The sequence below is a fragment of the Antechinus flavipes genome, chromosome 3 (genome assembly GCF_016432865.1).
Source record: "Antechinus flavipes isolate AdamAnt ecotype Samford, QLD, Australia chromosome 3, AdamAnt_v2, whole genome shotgun sequence".
NCBI classification, from domain to species: Eukaryota; Metazoa; Chordata; class Mammalia; order Dasyuromorphia; family Dasyuridae; genus Antechinus; species Antechinus flavipes.
The window spans coordinates 456,519,966-456,540,414 of NC_067400.1; the positions used below are offsets into that span (position 1 = coordinate 456,519,966).

Below are 20,449 nucleotides of genomic sequence, written 5' to 3' on the forward strand. Positions count from 1 at the left end.
TAAAACTTTATTCTATTTTTAAAAGAATGCAATTACTCTAAATTATAAGGGGACTGTTACCAGGAAATCAGAACTAGAAGGGACTATAGAATCAAATGTATCCTCAGACATTTGATTCCTGCATTCTAATGGAAAAAAAGGCAAAATTTTTCAAAGAAGAGTGGTATATCTGAAATTAAATTTGAGACCCTTGTAATTTTTAGGAATTCAATAACCTTAAACAAGTCATTAGAGAAAGGAAAAAAATTATTACCAACTGTATTATTACAAGCCATAGAAACAATGAAAGCGAACTACAGTTACTACAGTTAAGTTTTTGGTACATAAATGAGTACGGAAGTGACAATAAATACATCTTCCTATTATTCACCTAAACTATGTAAAGAAACTAGGTATTACTTAGAAAGCATAGAACTAAATATTTTAATTGAAATAAGTAACTTTATAAATCCAGTTATTTTATTTATCTGCAGTTGTATAAGTTCGAGAACTAAAAATTTTCCAAAAAATGTATAAGAGAAGCACAAACTTTAATATTTACTATCATGGCAAACACTATATAAATGGACAGAAGAAGGAAGACAAGTTTTTTTTTTTTGGTTTGTTTTTGTTTTTTTGTAATTCTTTATTAAAAATACTGCTGTACACATGAAGACTGAAAACAGGATTAAAGATGAGTAACACATATTGGGATCATGACATTAGAACTTAACATACTGGTGCTTTTTAGGGAAGCTTTAGATATCTGAATCACTGAAAAAAGGTCAAAACCAAAAAAGAGGTACCCCTCATAAATATTTACAATGTAGTATGTATGTAACAGAATTTAAAACAGGTACAAAAATTTAAATGACCAACATCACATGATTTCTAAGGTTGCCCTTTCTGTGCTTTTATCTGTCAAAACAGGAAGGAGTGGAAGGATTATGTCCTTAACATGTAACTGTGTTTTAGACATTGAAATCTTCCTATGAATGAAACAGATGAACTTTTAGACAACCTCTTAAATGGAATTACACAATGGAAAAGAAGGCTCCCCCAAAAAACACCTAAGCAGAACTTCTGACAGTTCTTGTTAAAATCATTCCCAAGAATGGACTAAATGAAAAAATAAATATAAAACAGAGCTTAAAAAATGCATTACCTGACACCAACTGTTTTCTGGCTGACAATATTTACTTATGAAAACATATCAGCTGTCTACCTTTTATTTTTTTAAACCAAGTCCTGAGGTGACTGGGGGCTGAAGCAAACTGGCATTTTTACTGCAAATACACTTGAGTTTGCGATTTGGACTTGCCTTTGCAGAGGGAAGTTTGCTGGTCTATATAGAATGAAAATTCAAGCCCTATTTTACCCCTGCCTTTCCTTTGCTTTCACAAAACATTGGTCCGCAAATTAAAATTTTAAAGGTTTCCAAACCCAAAAACTAAATAGATGATCCCCTTTCATTTTCAAAGAAAACAATATTGGAAGAAATCTCCAGCCCGCTTATAAATTAAGCATTTCATATTTCTTCTAGAATACAAGTACTTCTTTTTTGTACAAAAGAATTACAATATGATTTGTCAAAAACATATATAAAAAGACAGCTGCTCTTCCTCAAATACACGAGCTAATGATAAAAGACTTTTGCATGTTAACGTCTGCAAATTCCTGTTCCTTTTACATTAAAAAAAGAACAATATTGTGGCAATTGCTAATTATCCTTTTAATAGTGAACATTATGTTCTTTTTAAAATCCATTCAGATCAAATGCAACAATAATTGATTTTTTTTTTTAAAACTCAACAACTGATGCTACCAAATGTGGTTTCAACCACATTTCTTCAAATGTGTAAAGCGCTTCTCTAGTCTTCAAAGCTTTCAGATGAAGAGAGATGCTTTTTCTTGATGCATATCTCAAGGCAGAGAATCATTTTTAAAGCTTATAAAAATGGACAGAGAAATATTAAAAACTTCTCTGAAAACTACAAATATGCAGAATTATTAAAATTGAAGTCAGTAACATCAGTTGCAAGTACTTAGAGTCTGTCCTGACCTTTTGAGTTTCCACATTTTCTTCATAGTTACATGGTGAGCACCCAGTGCTATTAAAACATTCAGTGCTGGGAAAGGATACATAGTCTTCACTACTGCATTAAGAAAGAAAATTCCTATGTATTTGGCAGTCTTCAGTATCAAAGTATAGGTGTTTTATCTTTTACTATAAATTCCATGAATACCCATGTTTGGCGGCAACTGCATGTCCAAATATTAAGAAAGTTAAGAGGAGGAAAATTCCAAACTTTTGAATGACTTATTCAGGAATATTCCACATGGTGAGTTATTATCAAAAGTAATATTACTTTGGGCTAAGCAGTGACTGCAAAGGCACAGCAGATCATTATCCCTCCAAATTCAGGCTGAAAAACTTCAAAAAGCTCTTGATGCCAGACTACTGCTGTGTTTAGTTAATCTTCTTAACAGTGTCTTTGTATCTGTATCCAGTGTAAAGTACCATAATAAAGCTGTGGTTCAAAGAACAGAATTTTATACAAAAAAAAAGTATATTGTAAATAACCTAAAGTAATACACTCCTGAACTTCAGGCCTTTTCTTTTTTTTTTTTTTTTTTAAAAACACAATTTCTTTAAAAAAATTTTTCTCTATTAAAAAAATTGCATAAATGTAAATACATCTGACTAGCAGGGAAACAGACGTACAATTTTTTAAAAGGCGCTGGCTGTATTTGGAGCAAACACCTAACAATGCTCCTTAATTACTGATGTTCATCCAATTGTTTCAAATAACATTAGTTTATCACTGCTCAGAAAGTACTTAAATCAACTGATAGGGGAATTCGAATCCATCAATTCAATGATACTTTGCTTTGTGTGTTCTTTTTAAAAAATCTCCATCTTCTGGTTGGACAACTAACAGCGGATGGCATATAGAGCTTGCATACAACACTCCTACAAGGATTATGCACTATATTGTACTTTAAAAGAAGGGAATTTCTATGAAATTATTTACCTGGTCCTTTATGTAATTCTGGGCAAATCATATCAAAATGAGCAAATTCTGCAATATCCTCAGTGACAAAAATGTTGCCCAAAACTGTTCTTGCAAATAGTTTCCCTTAATAAGTATACAATGTGGCAAAAGTTCAGAGATCAGAAAAGTCTTAAAAAATTAAAATTAGTGCATATACAAGTGGAAAAAATAAAAGCAGGAACATCATGCACCTGCTGTTGTTCCTCCCCTCTAAAATAAATTCTTCACAGATAAAGCATCCGGTGGCAGCCATCGTTCTAGGATAAAGGAAACATTCTCCCTTCACATAACTGTGTACCTGACTCAAGTGTGAGCAGCTCTGCTCACCTCCTGTTTGCTTCAAAATGTGAAACGAGACATCGATGGTGATGACAACAACTCAGCGGTAGTGCAATCTGCTACTGGTCAAGTTCCTCGGCAATGTCCCGCATGCTTTTAGCAAATACTACAACTGGCCGTTGGCAGCTGCGATTAGTTCTTGAAAAGTGTTCTCAAAGCAGCGTTTCAAGTCGCTATATGTCACTACAAGGACACTCTTCTCATCCCTGGAAATTAGGCTTATTTTTTCAGGTACACCAGCATCAAGCTAAAACAGGAAATTAAAATTTGTTTTAAAAAACAACCAGTGAACCACCAGCCTCCTTAATTTCTTTCCTGGAAAATTCAGAAGAAAAAGTCTCATAACAATTGCCATATTGGGATAATCATGAGGTCCCAATGCTAATGCACAATCCCCATCCCAATGTCCAGTAAACTATCCTCAATAAGCTATAATGGAACAATAATAGAAACAGTTAGATTGAAAACTTTGCTCTCCACTCAAAACAAAGACTTTACACTCTATGTGCCTCCTCCTGATTTAGAGATACTAGCATACTGATATCATGGGTGGGTTTTTACTTTCACCTGTTCAAAGATAAAGATTTTATGATGCATTTTACCCTCTAACTATAAAATTCCTCTCCACCTACCTTTTGCCAAATCATGCACTTTCAAAATTACAAACCTTATTTCTTCCAATGAACTTTTTCCTGACATGCCATTCCATTCATGACTCCAATCACTTGCTTCATCCTAAACCATTCCCATACTCATTTCTTTATGATTGTACCTGATCATTTACAGCTTATGTGCTTGTATTCTGAATTTCTACATAATAAGAGACAAACTAATCTCCAAAGTTTCTGGGAAATAGTACTGTATCGTTTCCATCCTTTTTAGTACCTTGTATTAAAGGTACTAAAAGTAGCTGTTCAAATGATGACCAATTTTGAAATTACATTTTATTACATGAAAGACCCTATGATATTAAAGATAATAGATTTTAATTGTTTTATGGTTTCAGCCTGTGATTTGTCTGTTACAGGGAAATAAATAGTAATGAAACTCCTTATAACAATGCCTATCAGCAACTGCTTAGGAACTGATAGTTTCAGAACTGCCTGGGACCTGGAAACATTAAAAAATGACTTGCCTAAGATCATTCAGCCAGCATGGACTGGAGGGAAACCTGGCATTGCTAATTCCAAGGATAGTGACCTGGCTCTTGATTTAAAAAAAAACAAACAAACTTTAAAATTATGACAACACTCAAAAAGGATAAAAAGCCTCAAAATACTAAATTTCATGCAATGCAAAAGCCTCCATAATATTTGATATTTGATGCAAAAAGAGATTTCTTTAAATCAATTTGAAATGACTTAGTGTGGTCCTGAATACTCCATTCCACAAGGTAACTAAATGAAATGAAGCACAACCTCCTTATTATATTTCTTTAAAAACTACAGTAATGACAGATTCCTATTTTGCTTATTTAAAAATCTTTTTACAAAACCTAACATCAAAATTAACAAGTGGAAGGGAGCATCACGATTTTAAACTAGATATAGGTTACCTTGTTAAGACAAGAAATAATGTGACTGAGGTCAATCCATGGGGCACCTGCTTCTGTCACCTGATGGAAAAGATGATCTCTGAACAGTTTCAGTAGATACCTATCTCCAGTTTCTGACCAAGTGGGATCTTTCTGAAACCTGAAAGAGGATTGATTTTTTATATTAGGAATAAAAATTATATACAAAGCACAAATTAATTTTATGATATGGATGTTTATCTGGCTTATTACAAGAGAAATCTACTTATAAAATTCCGAAGAATTTTTCTCATTTTACATTTTTTTGTAAAATAGAAAATGGTAGGTGTCACTTTTTTTTTTAATGTATTCTGACATTCTTTAAAGTACACTTTGTGGGGCAGCTAGGTAGCACAGTGAATAAAGCACCAGTCCTAAAGTCAGGAGGACCAGAGTTCAAATCTAGTGTCAGACACCTAACACACTTGCCTCAGCAAAAACAAAACAAACAAACAAACAAAAAAAAACACACACACACATACAGAATTTGTTAGTTATGTCTTTGCAAATCAATTATTACTCACTGACACTTGAATAATTCATATTTTCAAAAAAGACTATGGTAAAGCATTTGGTGATGCTCCTCATCTTCAGTGTCATTGTTCAATACAGGTTCTTTTAGAAAATATTCAAATGTGTTTTAATTCTGCTAAAAGCCTCTGTAAAGTGGCTTAATTAAATCAGTAGACCTGAAATTACTATCTTTAGATTTTCCCTTAACATCTTCATGTTCCCACATTATAAGGATTCTTTGAAAGCAAAGAGATAAAATTCTACCATTTATCCTTAAATCTTGTTATAAATAAAACTAGGTGTCTTTGAGAAAGACTGAATTATATACTAGTTATGCTGAACTTTTCGCTCAAAAGATAGACTGGGAAGAAACAAAAACAAATAAGAATATTTAATTTGGGCAGAGAATTAGTTTGATAATCCACCTCAGTTCATTCAAATCTACTGGGAAAAAAAGAGAACATGTTAGTAGTCTTGATATAATGGGGAAAGGCAATGTGCTTTTAGTACTCCACTGCAGCTGACAGGGGATCAAAGGAGGAAAACTCTTAAGAGAAGCCAAAAAGGTGTCCCACTTCAGTGGGAGATAAGCAAAAAAGAAATGGGTAAAAAATTGGAATGGAACAAAAGCACATGGGCTTCTTTGCTCTTCAATATACTACACCAAGGGGGGACTAAAAAAAAAAAAAAAACCAACAAAGATAAATTGATACTCAGATTTTCCCTGGCAGTATGGAAAGGAATTAAAGCAAACTGTCAGCTAAATATGGCCAAAGAACCATTAGTAAAACTGATAAAAATTCTCAGTGGTTTTTATTTCCTTCAAACCTTTCCACTGGCTCTTTGTGACTCCCAACAAATCTTATGCTATATGCTTTTAATACAAAAGAACTAAGTCATTGACAAAATATATGAAAAAGAGAGAAGAAATGAAAACGATTATGTCTTCTCTTATGATAAACTTGAAAATTATACCAGAATAGGTCATACTTTTTTGACATAATAAATTTCATTAATTAGGGATGAACAGAGTTGTACCTTCAATATTCTACTAAAAATTCGTAACGGAGCTTATTGGGTTTGAAGAACAGAAGGTGGATTATCACACATTTGGAGGATTCGTCATTAGCAAAAATATTTACCCATCATCCACTGCCAAGTAGGTAGCTGCCAATTTAATGCAATATATGTTGAACGACTATAAATTAGACTTCTCTTGATTATTTATGATACATTTATGATACCCTTCCCCGATGTGACCCAGGTAAGTCATTTTTTTATTTTTCAAGAAGCCTAATGTAATCACATTAACTTCCACACATGCCCCTGAAGATATAAAATTAGACTTGTAGACTAAACAGAAAATCAAAACTAAAGATCATTGTTCTGGTATCCCTTAAATCAATTTTTAAGTATGTAGCAGTGTGGCTTAAATCAATTACAAAATATCAATGGTAACTCTGGAAAAGGTATTTCATAAAAACAATGATGGAATCAATTTTCCTAGATTAATCCCTTTAAATTTTTTCTAAAATTTATTTGGCTAGTGCAAACACTTCCTAAATATGGTTAAAAAGAAAGTCATGTGAAGAGTCATGTTCTACGATGCTTATTGTAGTAATACTTTTAACTACTATGTTTTTTCTCAAATAAAAGATCTAAATTCAGGGACTACAAGTGTCTTTTTCAAGAATATATAAAATTTACATATTCATGTGCCTTTATGTGGGTTATTTCTTAAGTAATGTTCCCAATCCAATACTATTTACAATGCTCAGAAAAATGCTTTATGATTATTTCATTTTTTCTTAACATTTCAGAAAGGCACAGATAATACAGATTCCTTTTTCAATTCTCAAAAAAAGAAAAAAATGCAACACAAACATGAAAGAAAGAATATTAATGTACTGTAAATCCTTACTCTGGTCTCTCATTGATGGTTCCCAATTTTGCTAGAAGCCTAAATAATCTTCCATTCTGAACCTCCTGTAAAATAAAAAAGCATGTTAATGTAAGTTTTTGAATATAAAAGCTACAAAACAGAAAAATACTCTATAGTAATCTGTTCTATTCCTGGTTTCCACACCCACCCATTGCTAGTATCAACTCTCTGAGATTACCTTCATTTTACCCTGTTCATATCTCTGTATGTACCTGGCTTGTGAGACCTTTCAAAGCAGAAACTGTTTTTACTTGTCTTTGTATATTCAATATTAAGAGCTGTGTCTTGCACACAAAAAGCAATTATTGAATGCTTTTTACTGCTCCTGTGGGAAAAGTCTACAATTTCTAACCTTCAGATTAAGATCTGAAGATGCATATTCAGGGGGAAAAAAAAAACAAACCACACACATATATATGTATATAGAAGGTTTTATATTGATTTGTTTAAAAATAATTTAAAACTAAAATTTCCAAAACTCTTTTCTGAAATTTAGGACCAATTAACTCTACAAATTTTGTCAACATATATTAATCTATCTTTTATTATTCTATTGTTTGCTCCCTACTATCTCTGGCTAAGTTTTCAATCTTGTTTAGAGTAACATCATGCCTCACAAGGCCTATTCCAAAATGGTTCACGCATCCTATTATGTCTATTCCATTTGGTTCTGTGGAATCCATGCTGAATTTTCAAATTTCTTTACAGTCACAAATCTTTCCTTCAGCATTCTTTCCATCTCAACACTTTAATGGAAATCTAGTTTTATAAGAAAGATAGCACAAATTTCACAATTCTATTTATTCACAGGTATTCCTACTCCCAAGAACTCAAAAAATCTATATGGGAGAGATTGGCATCTTGGTGGTGAAGGAGATATAGCAACAGATCTTGAATCAGGAAGATGTGGGTTCAAATCTGATGCTGAACATTTACTGTGTGATTTTAAGCAAATACTTAATTTCTGTCTCTGTTTCCTCATCTGTATGAAGGAAATAATAGCACCCACTTTCTGGGTTGTGGTAAAGATAAAGCAGGATATCATGGGAAGCCCTTTGAAAACCCTGAAGTGCTATTAAATGGATAGCTATTACTATGTTTTTAAAGTAGAGATAGTAACAATAATAGTATAAGCAGTAGCAGCAATAGTAATATACTCCTTGTTTCCAATTCTACTGCCTAATAGGTCTCAGTGATTTCCATATAATCTGCCTTTTAAGTTAATTTTTTTTTTAATCAATAAGCATTTATTTCTTTTCTGACCTATTATTTTGCCTCTCCCCACTGGGAAGAAATAAAAGAACAAAATGTGCATAATCAAGAAAAAAATAAATTCAACACCTTGGCCAATCTATCAGTATCTAAGAAACTCTCTCAACTTACTCAATGCCTAATACTTATCTCAAACAATCCTTCCTTTCAGCCCATCCATTCAAATGTTCACGTTGACGATCACAATTCCTAACTTCTCTTACCTCCTTTCCTGTATCAACTGCTTCAGCTATATACTGAAACAATCATGCCTTCAAAACTTTGCTGTCCCCCAAGAATCACCATCAGTTCCTGCATCCTAAACTTTGACATTATACTCTCCTACAGTAAAGACCATCCCAACCTTCTCACTTTTTCCATCTCACACTAAACTGTGATCACCAATGTAGTGCTGCCTTTGCTCCTCTTTAGCCTCTCCTTCCTATTTTCTATTTCCCTACCCTGGTTCCACTTAAGAACCTGGCCTCTCAAGTACCTAAAAGGGTTCTCTGAATATAGTAAGTGGTTAATACTTGTTGACTGGATTTGAACTGGTATTTCATTTAACAAGATTCACTCATCCCTTAAGACTTATTCTTGTCCTATCAAATCAAATACATCATCTATACTGTAGAATATAGAATCTGGACAAACCCCACAATTTTCCTTCTTCCAGTCATGTTTCTGTAATACTGAGCACTTGTGGAGAAACTTAATTTCACTTGCTAAAACTTTTTGCATAATTTGAGTCATTATTTCTTATCAATTCTATTACTGATTTCCTAGCTAACTCTTCTCTTTGGTACAAAACTTTTCATCTCTCCTCAATCCTCAATCACATGTCCAACAAAGAACAGTACAAACTTTCTCAAAATCACCTATCCTCTTTCTTTTAGAAAAAAAAAAAACAAATTATATCTACTCAATTAAAGTTAATTCTTTTTAATTTCAAATCTCCACCTTTCTCATGTATCTTCATTCTCTCCAACTACAATGGCTCTTTCCCATCTGTGTGGCACTATAAAAAGAGCACTGCTTTTAGAGTCATTAAGACTTGGCCCTGCCAATGTCAAATGAATAATTCTCTATCATTTTAATTTCTGGTATGTCAGTACTTCCAAAATTTACTAACAGTATAGCCAGGGTAGGTCACTTAACCTCTCTGAAGCTCAGAGGTTACTTGTTTGCAAAATAAAAATAATAGCTCTACCAACCATAACTCATATGAAGCTAGGGGGCACAATAGTTAGAATGCTAGACTTGGAATAAAGAAGACCTTTGTTCAAATATTTCCACAAACACTTGTTATCTGGGCACAACACTTAACCTTGATCTCTCTATATCTGTAAAACGGAGATAAATAATAGTATCTTATCTTCCATGGTTTTTGTTAAGATAAAATTACACTAAATAAAGCACAATGTAAACCTTAAAGCACTATATAAATGATAGTTATTATAACAGGCTTAGTGTGGGTAAAGCAATGTGTGAAGATTAAAGTGCTCTATAAATTCTCATCTTGTTTGATTGTCAATATTTTTGTTATACTGAGATTTTCTTTCCCTTAATCCAATTACCATGTCAATTTCTTCCCTCCATTTCATGACCACTTTTTTTTTTTTGAGGATAGGAATTGTCTCTTTGTTGGGGGGAAAGGGGGAGAAGGGAAGGAAGGGAGAAGATTCTCCACTTAATAATATTTTATTTTTTTCTAATTACATATATAGGTAGTTTTCAACCTTCATTTTTTTTTTTAAAGATTTGAGTTCCAAATATTTCTCCATCTCACTCCTCAAAAGAAAGCAATCCAATATAGGCTATTCCTGTACTAAATGTATTTCCATATTGGTCATATTGTGAGAGAAGAATTAGAACAAGATGGGAAAATCACAAGAAAGAAAAAGTAAAAAAAAAAAAAAATTTTTTTAAAGTGAAAATAGTATGCTTCAATTTGCATTCATTCTCCACAGTTTTTTCTCTGGATATGGATGGCATTTTCCATCAGAAGTCTTTTGAAACTGTCTTGGATCACTGTATTGCTGAGAAGAGCTAAGTTTATAATGGCAGATTATCAAACATTGTCATTGTTACTGTATTCAATAATCCCCTGGTTTTGCTCAATTCACTCAGCATCAGTTCATGTAAGTCTTTCCAGGTTTTTCTGAAATAAGCCTGCTCATCATTTCTTATAGAAAGATAATATTTGATTATATTCACATACCAAACTTGTTCATTTATTCCCTAATTTGATGGGCATCCTCCTCTCAACTTCCAATTCTTTGCCCCACAAAAAGAATTGTTATAAATCTATTTCTACTTATCCTTCCTTTTCTCCTTTTTATGATCTTTTTTGGAGACTCAGTAGTGATTTCTGGGTTAAAGGGTATGTACAGTTTTACAGCCCTTCGAGCATAGTTCCAAAGTGCTCTCCAGAATGGTTAGATCAGTTCACAACTCCATTAACAATGCATTTCTTGAAAAAGTTGCTAACATCATCTCCTCTCCAATCTTTATAGTCTAGCTTCCATTTTTATGGCTTTACTGACGCTGCTCTCTCAAAGATTTCTCATCATCCTCTATCAAATCCAATGACAGTTTTTCAGGAGTTTCATCCTCACTGCCTTTGTTCATTATCTGGAATTGATGATTATTCCTTGTCCTTCTGGAAACTCCTGTTTTAAGATTGTTATGGCACTACACTCTCCTATTTTTCCACTTACTATTCTAAATATTCCTTTTCTCTGGTTCATTTTCCTCCCAGCTTCTTAGTGTTGATGTTCCTAGAGTTTTTTCTATGAGCTCATTCTTGTTCTATACTCTTAACCTTCATTCACTCTCATTCACCCATTACTATTTGTTCTTCCATTTCTCATGGGAGAGATTATGTGCAAATAAGCTACTGACAAGATAAATAGGAAATAATCCACTGAGGAAGGTGTTAAGATTAAGGAGCAATTAGGAAAATCTTTGTGTAGAAAGCAGGATTTTTTTAGCTAGGACTTAAAGGAAGCCAAGAAGGATGTGAGGCAAATATGAGAGGAAGAAGATACCAGGCAGGGTGGCCATTCCAACAAGGAGAATGCAGTACTTATTTTCAAAGGGTGCAGGGCTTTTAGTGAATGGCTAGCTCAGTATGTAACAAACAAAATACTAATGTTAACTGAAATTACATTAACGTAAGCATCTGGAATGGAGGTCAATTATATTTCTCCCATACTTTGCAATGGACTAATGGACTAATGGGCTAATCTGGCATCACATTTTAGGATACAACTGTCCATATTCAAAGACATGCAAGGTGACTAAGATGATATGACCAGATACATCAGGACAATGTTTAGGGCAGAGTAACCAGGAGAGTTATGGGTCCATATTATATAAAGGACCAGATGAAGAAAATAAAGATGTTCAGCCTAGAAGGCACAAAGGAAACACAATGGCTATCTTTCAGGATATAATCATGTGAATTCTTCTGTTTGTCCCTAGCAAACAGAACCAGGAGCAATGAGCAGAAGTTAAGAGGCAAATGTAGACTTGTGAGAAAAACTTTCTAAGAATTACAGCTCTCTAAAAGTAGAATAGACTGCCTTAGGAATTAGTGGGGTCATGTTCCTTGGAAGCCTTCATGCAAGAGGATGCATTATCACTTCCCTAACTCTGTCATAGGCACAACAATCTTTCCTAGTCACTAGGATTATAACTTTAGCATTATTCCTGATTTTTCACTCTCCCTCACCCTACTTGTCCAATCAAATACAAAACACTTAGCATCTCTTCTTCCTCTAACATCCCTTCCCTTTATTCAATCAAGTACCACTTTTATTCAAGCCCTCATCATCTCTCACCCGAATTATTTCAAGAGTGTTTTCTTTGGTCAGCCTGCCTCAAATCACTTACCATTTGGTGTCTCCTATATACTGCTGCCAGATTAATTTTCCTTAAGCAGGGATCTGACTATGTTCTTACCACTGTTTTCTGTTCTTACCACTGCAGCTTCCTACTGTCTCTAAGACAAAATATAATTGCCTGTTTTTAAATCCCTTCACAATCTGGAACCAAAACACCTCTCTAACCTCAAAGAACGTTATTGCCTGTCTCACATTCTGCAATCTGAAAAGCTTTTTCTCTGTTTCTCATACACAATACTACATCTTCCATCTTTATCCATCTTTAAGGAGTACTTTTGCCATCCAATATATTCCCTTTCCTTACCTTTGCTTTGTAGGGTCCTTTTTCTTCCATTATATATCTTAAGCACCTCATGATTCAGTTCATTTCAAACTAGATGTCCTAAAGACATCTCAAACTCAACATGTCAAAAACAGAATGTGTCCTTCCCCAGGCCGCAAGAAATCCATTCCCTTACCAAATTGCCAAGGTTATCACCATCCTTCCAGTCACCCAGATTTATAAGTTTGGAGTTATATTTGACTGTTCAATTATACTCATTCTATATAACCAAAGAGTAAATAATTCTTGTCATTTCTATTTCTACAATATTTCTTTTATCTCTCCTCTTCTCTCTGACACAGGCATTACCAAAGTTCATGCTTTCATCATCTTTCATATAGACTACTTACTTAAATAGAGTCCCCACTGGTCTTCCAGCCTGAAGTCTCTTGACTCTCCAATCCATTCCTTATACAACTATTAAAGTAATTTTCCAAGTCTAAACTCAATAAATTTCAATAAAGCTCAATAAATTTCAATGACTCTATTATCCTCTGAATCAAGTATAAATTTCTCCCTTAAGTTTTTTAAATCTTTTTTAACTTTGCCCTAAAACTATTTTTCAGTATCAGTATATTCAGTAGAATATTTTCAGTATTCAGTTTTCTATGCATACTCTAGAACTGAGTCCTTATTCTCTTTCATATCTGACAGTATAAAATTAGACTTAATGCTCATTGATTGTGAGATTCCCCTTTAAGCACATTCCACAGTGCAGACACGGCACTATCTTCTTTCTTCTGAGGCTGTTTTCCAACCATTCTCTTCAAATATGACAACATTTTCTCCTAGCTTACAATATCTAGCACAGATTTCTGTCAAAGGAGGTAAAAAAATGTTTGCTGAACATATTTGATTCTCCTTTCTATTCTGACTTTCTACCTACTTTTGAAAACCTGTTCAAAAAGCACTTCTTCAGGAAATCTTCCTCTAATTGGCAATAACCTTTCCCTCTCAAATTTCTCAGCAATTCAGTTTAAACTATATATATATATATATATATATATGTCAACCCCCTTGTTAATCTGAAAATTCTACTAGGACAAGGATTATTTCTTTTCTAAACTATGCATCTTTTCTCAGGCTTAGCACAGTGTTCTACACTTAAGAAATGCTTGTGGAATTACAATTACTTCTTTTTCCAGGTTATGCTAGAACATTATTATAGGGTAAGCAGCAATATCATGGAGAAAACAGAATGCTCAAAATCCAATAAAAATTCAAACAATAAATCCAAAAAATAAATTAATATATATTTAGTTTAACTAAAATGTAGAATGAATATGAGAAATATGGACTTTAAAATATTTGTGTAACATGCCTTTTAGTTTAGTAATTGCTCTATTCAAAGAAAATGGCTGGCATTTGTGACATTTGCTCTTTTTACCTTAGCCAGGTCTTCCTCTATGACATCATTTCTCATTTGAGCAGCATCCAATTGAGTATAGAATCGAGCACCAATCATTGGCATGATGTCATTTACACTTCGTAACCTGTTTTGGTCAGTCAGCAAATACCTATCAAATATAAAGAGGAATCATTTGAAGATATCACAATTAAATAGTTGTTATCACACTGATATAAACTATATTTTAGAAAACATTTCATCTTCTGAAAGAAGTTATTTCTTAAATTTTAATGGTCATATTTCTTTCCCCTATAAAATTTTAAGAACAACGGAGAAGCAGAAAACATACCTTTCCTCTTAATTTCCTGCTGTCATGGAAATAAGAAGGGGAAGTTGGATAGGGTCAGGTTTAAATTCTTTCTTTTCTCACACTCTTCCTCAAAATAATGCCTGATGAGAAAGCTGTGATGAACTTTTATTGAAAACAAAAGCTTTTTTTCCTACTACTTTTGAATGACAACTTTCAAAACCAAAGACTGAGTTTCAGTTTGCCTATATCAACTGGGTCACAGCTTTGAAAAATTAAGACCAGTGCACTAAGACATACTATTATTAATAAGCACCCTGGCTGTCACAATACAGTATAGGAATCACTACTGTCATATGAAAGTAAGATATTTTAACAATGAAACAAGATATGGACAAATTCTCATATCTGAACATTAGCAGAATCAGTCAGATACTTGATACCAAGTAAACCTCCCTCTCTTGCACAACAGTGCTATCAATGATAGTGCAATATGGGAAGCCCCTTGTGCTCCACAACTCCCAAAATGATTACGGAAAGATCCTGGCCCAATCAAGGCTATAGAATTCTGTTAGCTGGGACAAGTTTAATGCCATAGCCTCAGTTTCCACATCTATAGACTGGAGGTAATATATACTCAACCTATATCTCAGGGTTGTTATGGGGAAAATGATTTTGAAATCTTAAAGAGTACTAGAGATATGAGTACCTATACACTTGGAAGTTCACTTATCTGAAACTGCACTCCCTAAGAAAGATCTTACCAATACTTAAAAGGACTTCAGGATTTCCAAGTTACTTCAGGAAAATTTTAAAAGGTTTATTAATACAGACTTTCTGATAAATGATGTAGTGTCTTACACTACTAAGAAGCTAGGATACCACCTGCAACTTCATAATTTTCCTGAACAACCTGGATCTGGAACAGACAATCTATGATGGTTTTGAGAAATGGTAGATCTTTGTCAAATTCAATTCAGACCCACTCTCCAGGACAATCTTTTGTCCCTGGGCCTATTCCCCTGGCCTATGATCTTCTGCCATATAAGCACTTATGTGTACTTCCATCAAAAATGGGAATTTGAAGCAACTTCCTAGAGGTTGCCCAGTTGTCTTTCGAACCAACTTATTAAAAAAAAAATTTATTCAATTTAAAAATAAAAACCCAACATATCTATCTATATTGTGGTATTTATTGGAGCAAATAATTATGTTGTAAAATTAGCTACCTAAAATAAATTAGTTTCTTGTGAATAGTAATAATTTCAGGAAAAAAACACTATGCTTTTACAGTTTTATTCTAATTATCAATAACTCATTAGATGAGGTTTCTGGATTTATTTCAAGGAGAATATATAGTTAACAATGAAAAATTAAAATGCAGCTTTGCTTAAAAATTTGTGAGTTATTTTTCAAACAACATATAGGTTGTTTCACTATTAAAACAGTAAATGGAAAAGATGTCTGGATTCATTCTTAAGCCTACATTTTAGTCATATTCTATAGAATCTATGATAGTCTTTTTAGCTCATTGTATTTAAAACTTACAAAATGAGATTCTTCAGATCAGAGGAATAGTTGATTGTCACCAGTTCCATTGCTTTCTGCAAATTTTCCCGCTGTATTCCTGCCAAAGAGTTGCAAGCCAAAGCCAACACAACTTTTCCTAATGACATCAGATCTGCTTGCTGACATGAAAGAATGAACATAACTTTTAACTTTAATCTCATAGAGATAGAGGTTTAATGCAATGATATTACTTTGCCTTCCAGGAAAGAGCAATGGTACTTTAGTCATTTACAAAAAGCAAATCAAGAGCATTCAAAGTCAAACTATTGAATTACTGATTTCTTTAGTTTTCATAAAGCCGATTGGAAACTGATTCATAGATAGCTGTAACTTACACATGATTACCATCATTTGAAATATGAAATTTTATACAGCTCTACTGAGTCTGGGGAATTTGTCCATTTATCTGAAGAGAAGCTCCTATTGAAGAACACGATACTGGCAATGTCAGTTTAGAGCCTGATCTCTCTTAGGATTATATAAACCTTACTGATAACCCACCTGGCCTTTTTTTCTAAAGGATGAACTACTTTATCCTGTAACAACCTGTCCTAGATTATCTTTACTCTTTAATACTCTGGGGCTTTAATTTAATAGAATGTTTATAGAAGGAAGTGGTTTGGAGATAAGCACCCTGTATCTTTAAGGGATCAGAGTGCTCACTCCAAGTAAACCTCATTTTTAACAATTGAAACAAATGCAAGGGTGAATGGAATCATTTGAGGAACTCCCCCTTTACTAATGCAGACTGGCATGCTCCTTAAAATCTGAGATTTAGGTTTTTAGAAAGTTTTCTAGTATATGACAGGTTAAGTGACTTGTCCAGGAACCCACTTCCAGTCAGTATCATTGATAGGATTTGGACAAGTGCTGTTGAGTCAAACACCTGCTTTCTATCCACTATAAAACATTTTGCCTCTCTTGCTGCAGCCTAATAACATAGCTAAGTAGTCAACCTACTAAATCCACAGAGGATAACTGGAATCCAAACTACTGACAGGTATAACTACTCAAACACATATTTTAAAAATCATATTAATGACTTCAAGATATTACCTAAAAGAAATTTTGACACTATATGCCACAACTTTGCCGTGTGGTATTTTCAATGAGACACCATAAGTTTAAAAAGAAGTCAATTTAAGAGGAAAAAAAGAGAATACTAAGATGTAATTTCCCCCAATTTTGTAAGTGAGAAAAAAAATACTATTTTTTTTTTTAAAGTAAAAGCTTCACAAGAGATCAATAGGGGCCACAGTTACAAACCAACTTAAGGATATTTGCGACTATGTATAGACGACTCTGGTTAGGTGCAAGAGCTCTGCTCAATGGGAGCTTGAATTGTGCCAGGGGTGAAAAGGAGATGGGAGGGTAGGGGGGAGAGGAGGAGAAGGGAAAGAAGAAGGTGGAATGGGAAAGAGCTGTCTGAGGAGGCCAGGAAGAACATAACTCCCATTTTCCTCAAGACCTCAGACTTTAGCTGGGTGATCCTGGCCAAATTACTGAGTCTTTCTCAGCCTCAATTTCTTCATTGATTACATGAAAGGCTTGGACAGGATGAGCTCTAAATCTACGACTTTATGAAAAGACAACTTCTCCTGACACTGACATTTGAGATACAGCACTAAGGAAACAGTGCCAGAGGAAGGGGAATAAAAATTTCTCTTAGGTCACTTAGATTTTGGGACACTGAACCAAGAGGAAAAACAATCCAAAGTCATCTCATTTAGTAATATAAGTTCAAAAAATGTATAGAAGAGAGAACAGGTCATATGTAATTTCATGACATTCTGATGTGTTTATTGGTACAGGCACTTAAATTCAAATGTATGCATCATACATATTAAGGTTATTTACAAGTAACTTAAGACAAGTGTTGGGCTGGCATGCATCTACTCACTCCATTTCTTCTCAACCCTAAGCAGTAATACAATGTCCAAAGCACAGTTTCACACTTTGCTATTTCTCCTATGAGCAGATTCACATTCTTGGCCTTCTTCATAATCTTATGTAAGACTGGCATTACTCAAGGCACTAGACTGACCAAGTTTAAAAATAAGTGGCTATTTGGTTTAAATATATTTTTTGCTACCATTTCCCTGCATTTGAATCAACATAGAAAATCTCACTTTTAAATAAAAAGACTCTGGGAAATCCCAATCCAGGCCTGAAGTTTACCATCTCAAAAAGATTTACCAACTTGCTGCTTAATTTTAAAATAACATGGTTAAAATACAATATCTTAATCACTTTCCTTTTAAAAAAATTATTTCCCAACTAAATATTTTCCATTAGTTATTTTGCTTCTTACCTCCATCTGTTTTCCCCCCATTTGTTGCATTCTGGGGGTTTTCCCCCCAAACTCATTTTCAGTTTCTTCCTGGTTTTCAATTCTTGATTTCTTTCTCTGATTCTATCTATGGCTCTACTTATGTCCATTTTACTGTAAGTCAGTCTTTATTCACGTGTCTGAAACAGACTATGAAAAATAGACTGGAAGAAACAATGCACTCCTTTTCTCATGTACCCTCTTCTCTGTCAATCACACTCCCCCTTCTGTGACAATTTCTTTCCTATCTGTTCATATTATAAGTTGTAAAGAAAGACAAGTAGGTCGGTCTCTCTCTCTTACTCTCTCTCTCTCAAACACAAACATACATACACCACTCACTCTCTGTCTCCCTGTCTCTCAAAATCTCTTGCTATTAAAGAAACCAAGTGAAAAATAAAATATTAGTTAGCTGGGTTTAATAAAAACAAACAACAAATCAAAACAAAAAACCCAAAAAAGCCCCACCTCCTTGTCAATATTCACTAAGTGGGCAATAATGTTAGAGCAGTGAGTTAAGAGGTGAGAAAAAGACTATTAGTACTATCCTATACAAACAATTTCCAACAAATCAAGATTTGTTGGTTTTATGGGTTACAAATTGAAATGAAGGTGTCTGGAATTCAGAACAGATTGACCCTTAAACAACAGGTTCTCAAATAGAAACAGAAGCCTATTTTTTCCACATTATTATCTGAAACACCACATAGTTCTATTTTAAAACTTAAGGAATATTATGTTTCTTCTAACAAATAAATAAAAATAATGAAATTAAAATTTAAAAACTAGTTAGCATTCCTTTTGATTTGGGTACTTAAGTAAAAATCTCTGCAGATTATCAAAAGTGATTTCTGTGTACATAAAAGGACTTTTAGAAGCTGATGTTACTGATTCTTTACAATGCTTAATTTAAAATTTCTAGCTTTATTCTTTCTTGATCCTAAAATCACAAGGACTAGGATAAGGTTCACTTTTTAAGCCCCTAAATGGAATGAACAAAATAAAACTTATGGCAGGAAGAGAAAATCACATTGAGGAAAGGACATGCTTAGAAAAAGAAATGAATACAAACTGTTCCCTGCCTTGCCCACCAGGCGACAATGCTGGAAAAAGGCAGCTCAGTAGCTTGATGACTGGGAATATGTGAAATAGATGTGAGAGTTAGAGAGATGAGGAAACAATAATAAATTGCCAGGGTTTTGTACATGTCAGGACTCTTTTCAATCCAGACAATTCTGTATTTCCTTTGATTCAATAAGAAAATTCTGGTTCAGAAACTGACATGGGGGGAGGGGGGGAAGGAGGGGAACCCAAACCAAAACACTCTGCCCCTAGCTTTTATTTTATTCCCTTAAGAAGAATGAAATGAAAGCAATACCTTTCCAACAGAAATCAAATTACAATTTTTTCTCACATACACATTTTATAATGTACAAATAAGAAAAGCAGATGATATAACACACTTGGGAAGAGAATGATTATGTTTCATTATTCTTTATATGTTAATGTATTTTCTACCAAAGTTATTTCAATAAAATAATTTTTATTTAAAGAAATAAAAGTAATTTGCAACCTGAAAATCTTATATCTTAAGAGAGTTTAACTATATTTTATATTAATAGGCACTTAATTAATATATTATAAAGTACTGCAACAGCAAATGTTATGGAAAATGATGAATTTGCTCTAAACTAACATAGAACTACACCTTGAAAGAGTATTCTTCCATTATGAAAATTACTACTTGAACTCTCTCAAAAACTGGCATACTTATATTCTTTCACATTTTCTAATTAGGAAATTATTTTAAAATACTAAATATCCCAAGATTATACTTGTTGGTATGGATATTCACTGATGTAAAATTAACCTTTTAAAAAAAATCAATGTCTTCATCAAATTATATTTTTAAAAATGAATTAGATTTTGGTTACATAAAATACCTTATATTCATAATGTCTGTCTTCTCAATAGGGTGGGAGAGGAGAAGACTAGAGAGAGAGAAAAAAACCT

At 33.5% G+C, this 20,449-nt stretch overlaps 1 protein-coding gene across 3 annotated transcripts in view; it reads right to left on the bottom strand.

The window, feature by feature from the left end:
• Positions 1-2,593: 2,593 nt before the first annotated feature.
• PAN3 (poly(A) specific ribonuclease subunit PAN3) overlaps positions 2,594-20,449 on the bottom strand; it is a 130,300-nt gene continuing 112,444 nt past the window's right edge. For all 3 annotated transcript variants that reach the window (XM_051986527.1, XM_051986528.1, XM_051986525.1), the window contains 5 exons: positions 16,087-16,226; positions 14,271-14,400; positions 7,382-7,446; positions 4,930-5,068; positions 2,594-3,621 (listed from right to left, as the gene is read on the bottom strand). In XM_051986527.1, the coding sequence (XP_051842487.1) occupies positions 3,481-3,621; positions 4,930-5,068; positions 7,382-7,446; positions 14,271-14,400; positions 16,087-16,226 (615 nt within the window). In that variant the 3' untranslated portion in view covers positions 2,594-3,480. The remainder of the gene's footprint in view (positions 3,622-4,929; positions 5,069-7,381; positions 7,447-14,270; positions 14,401-16,086; positions 16,227-20,449) is intronic.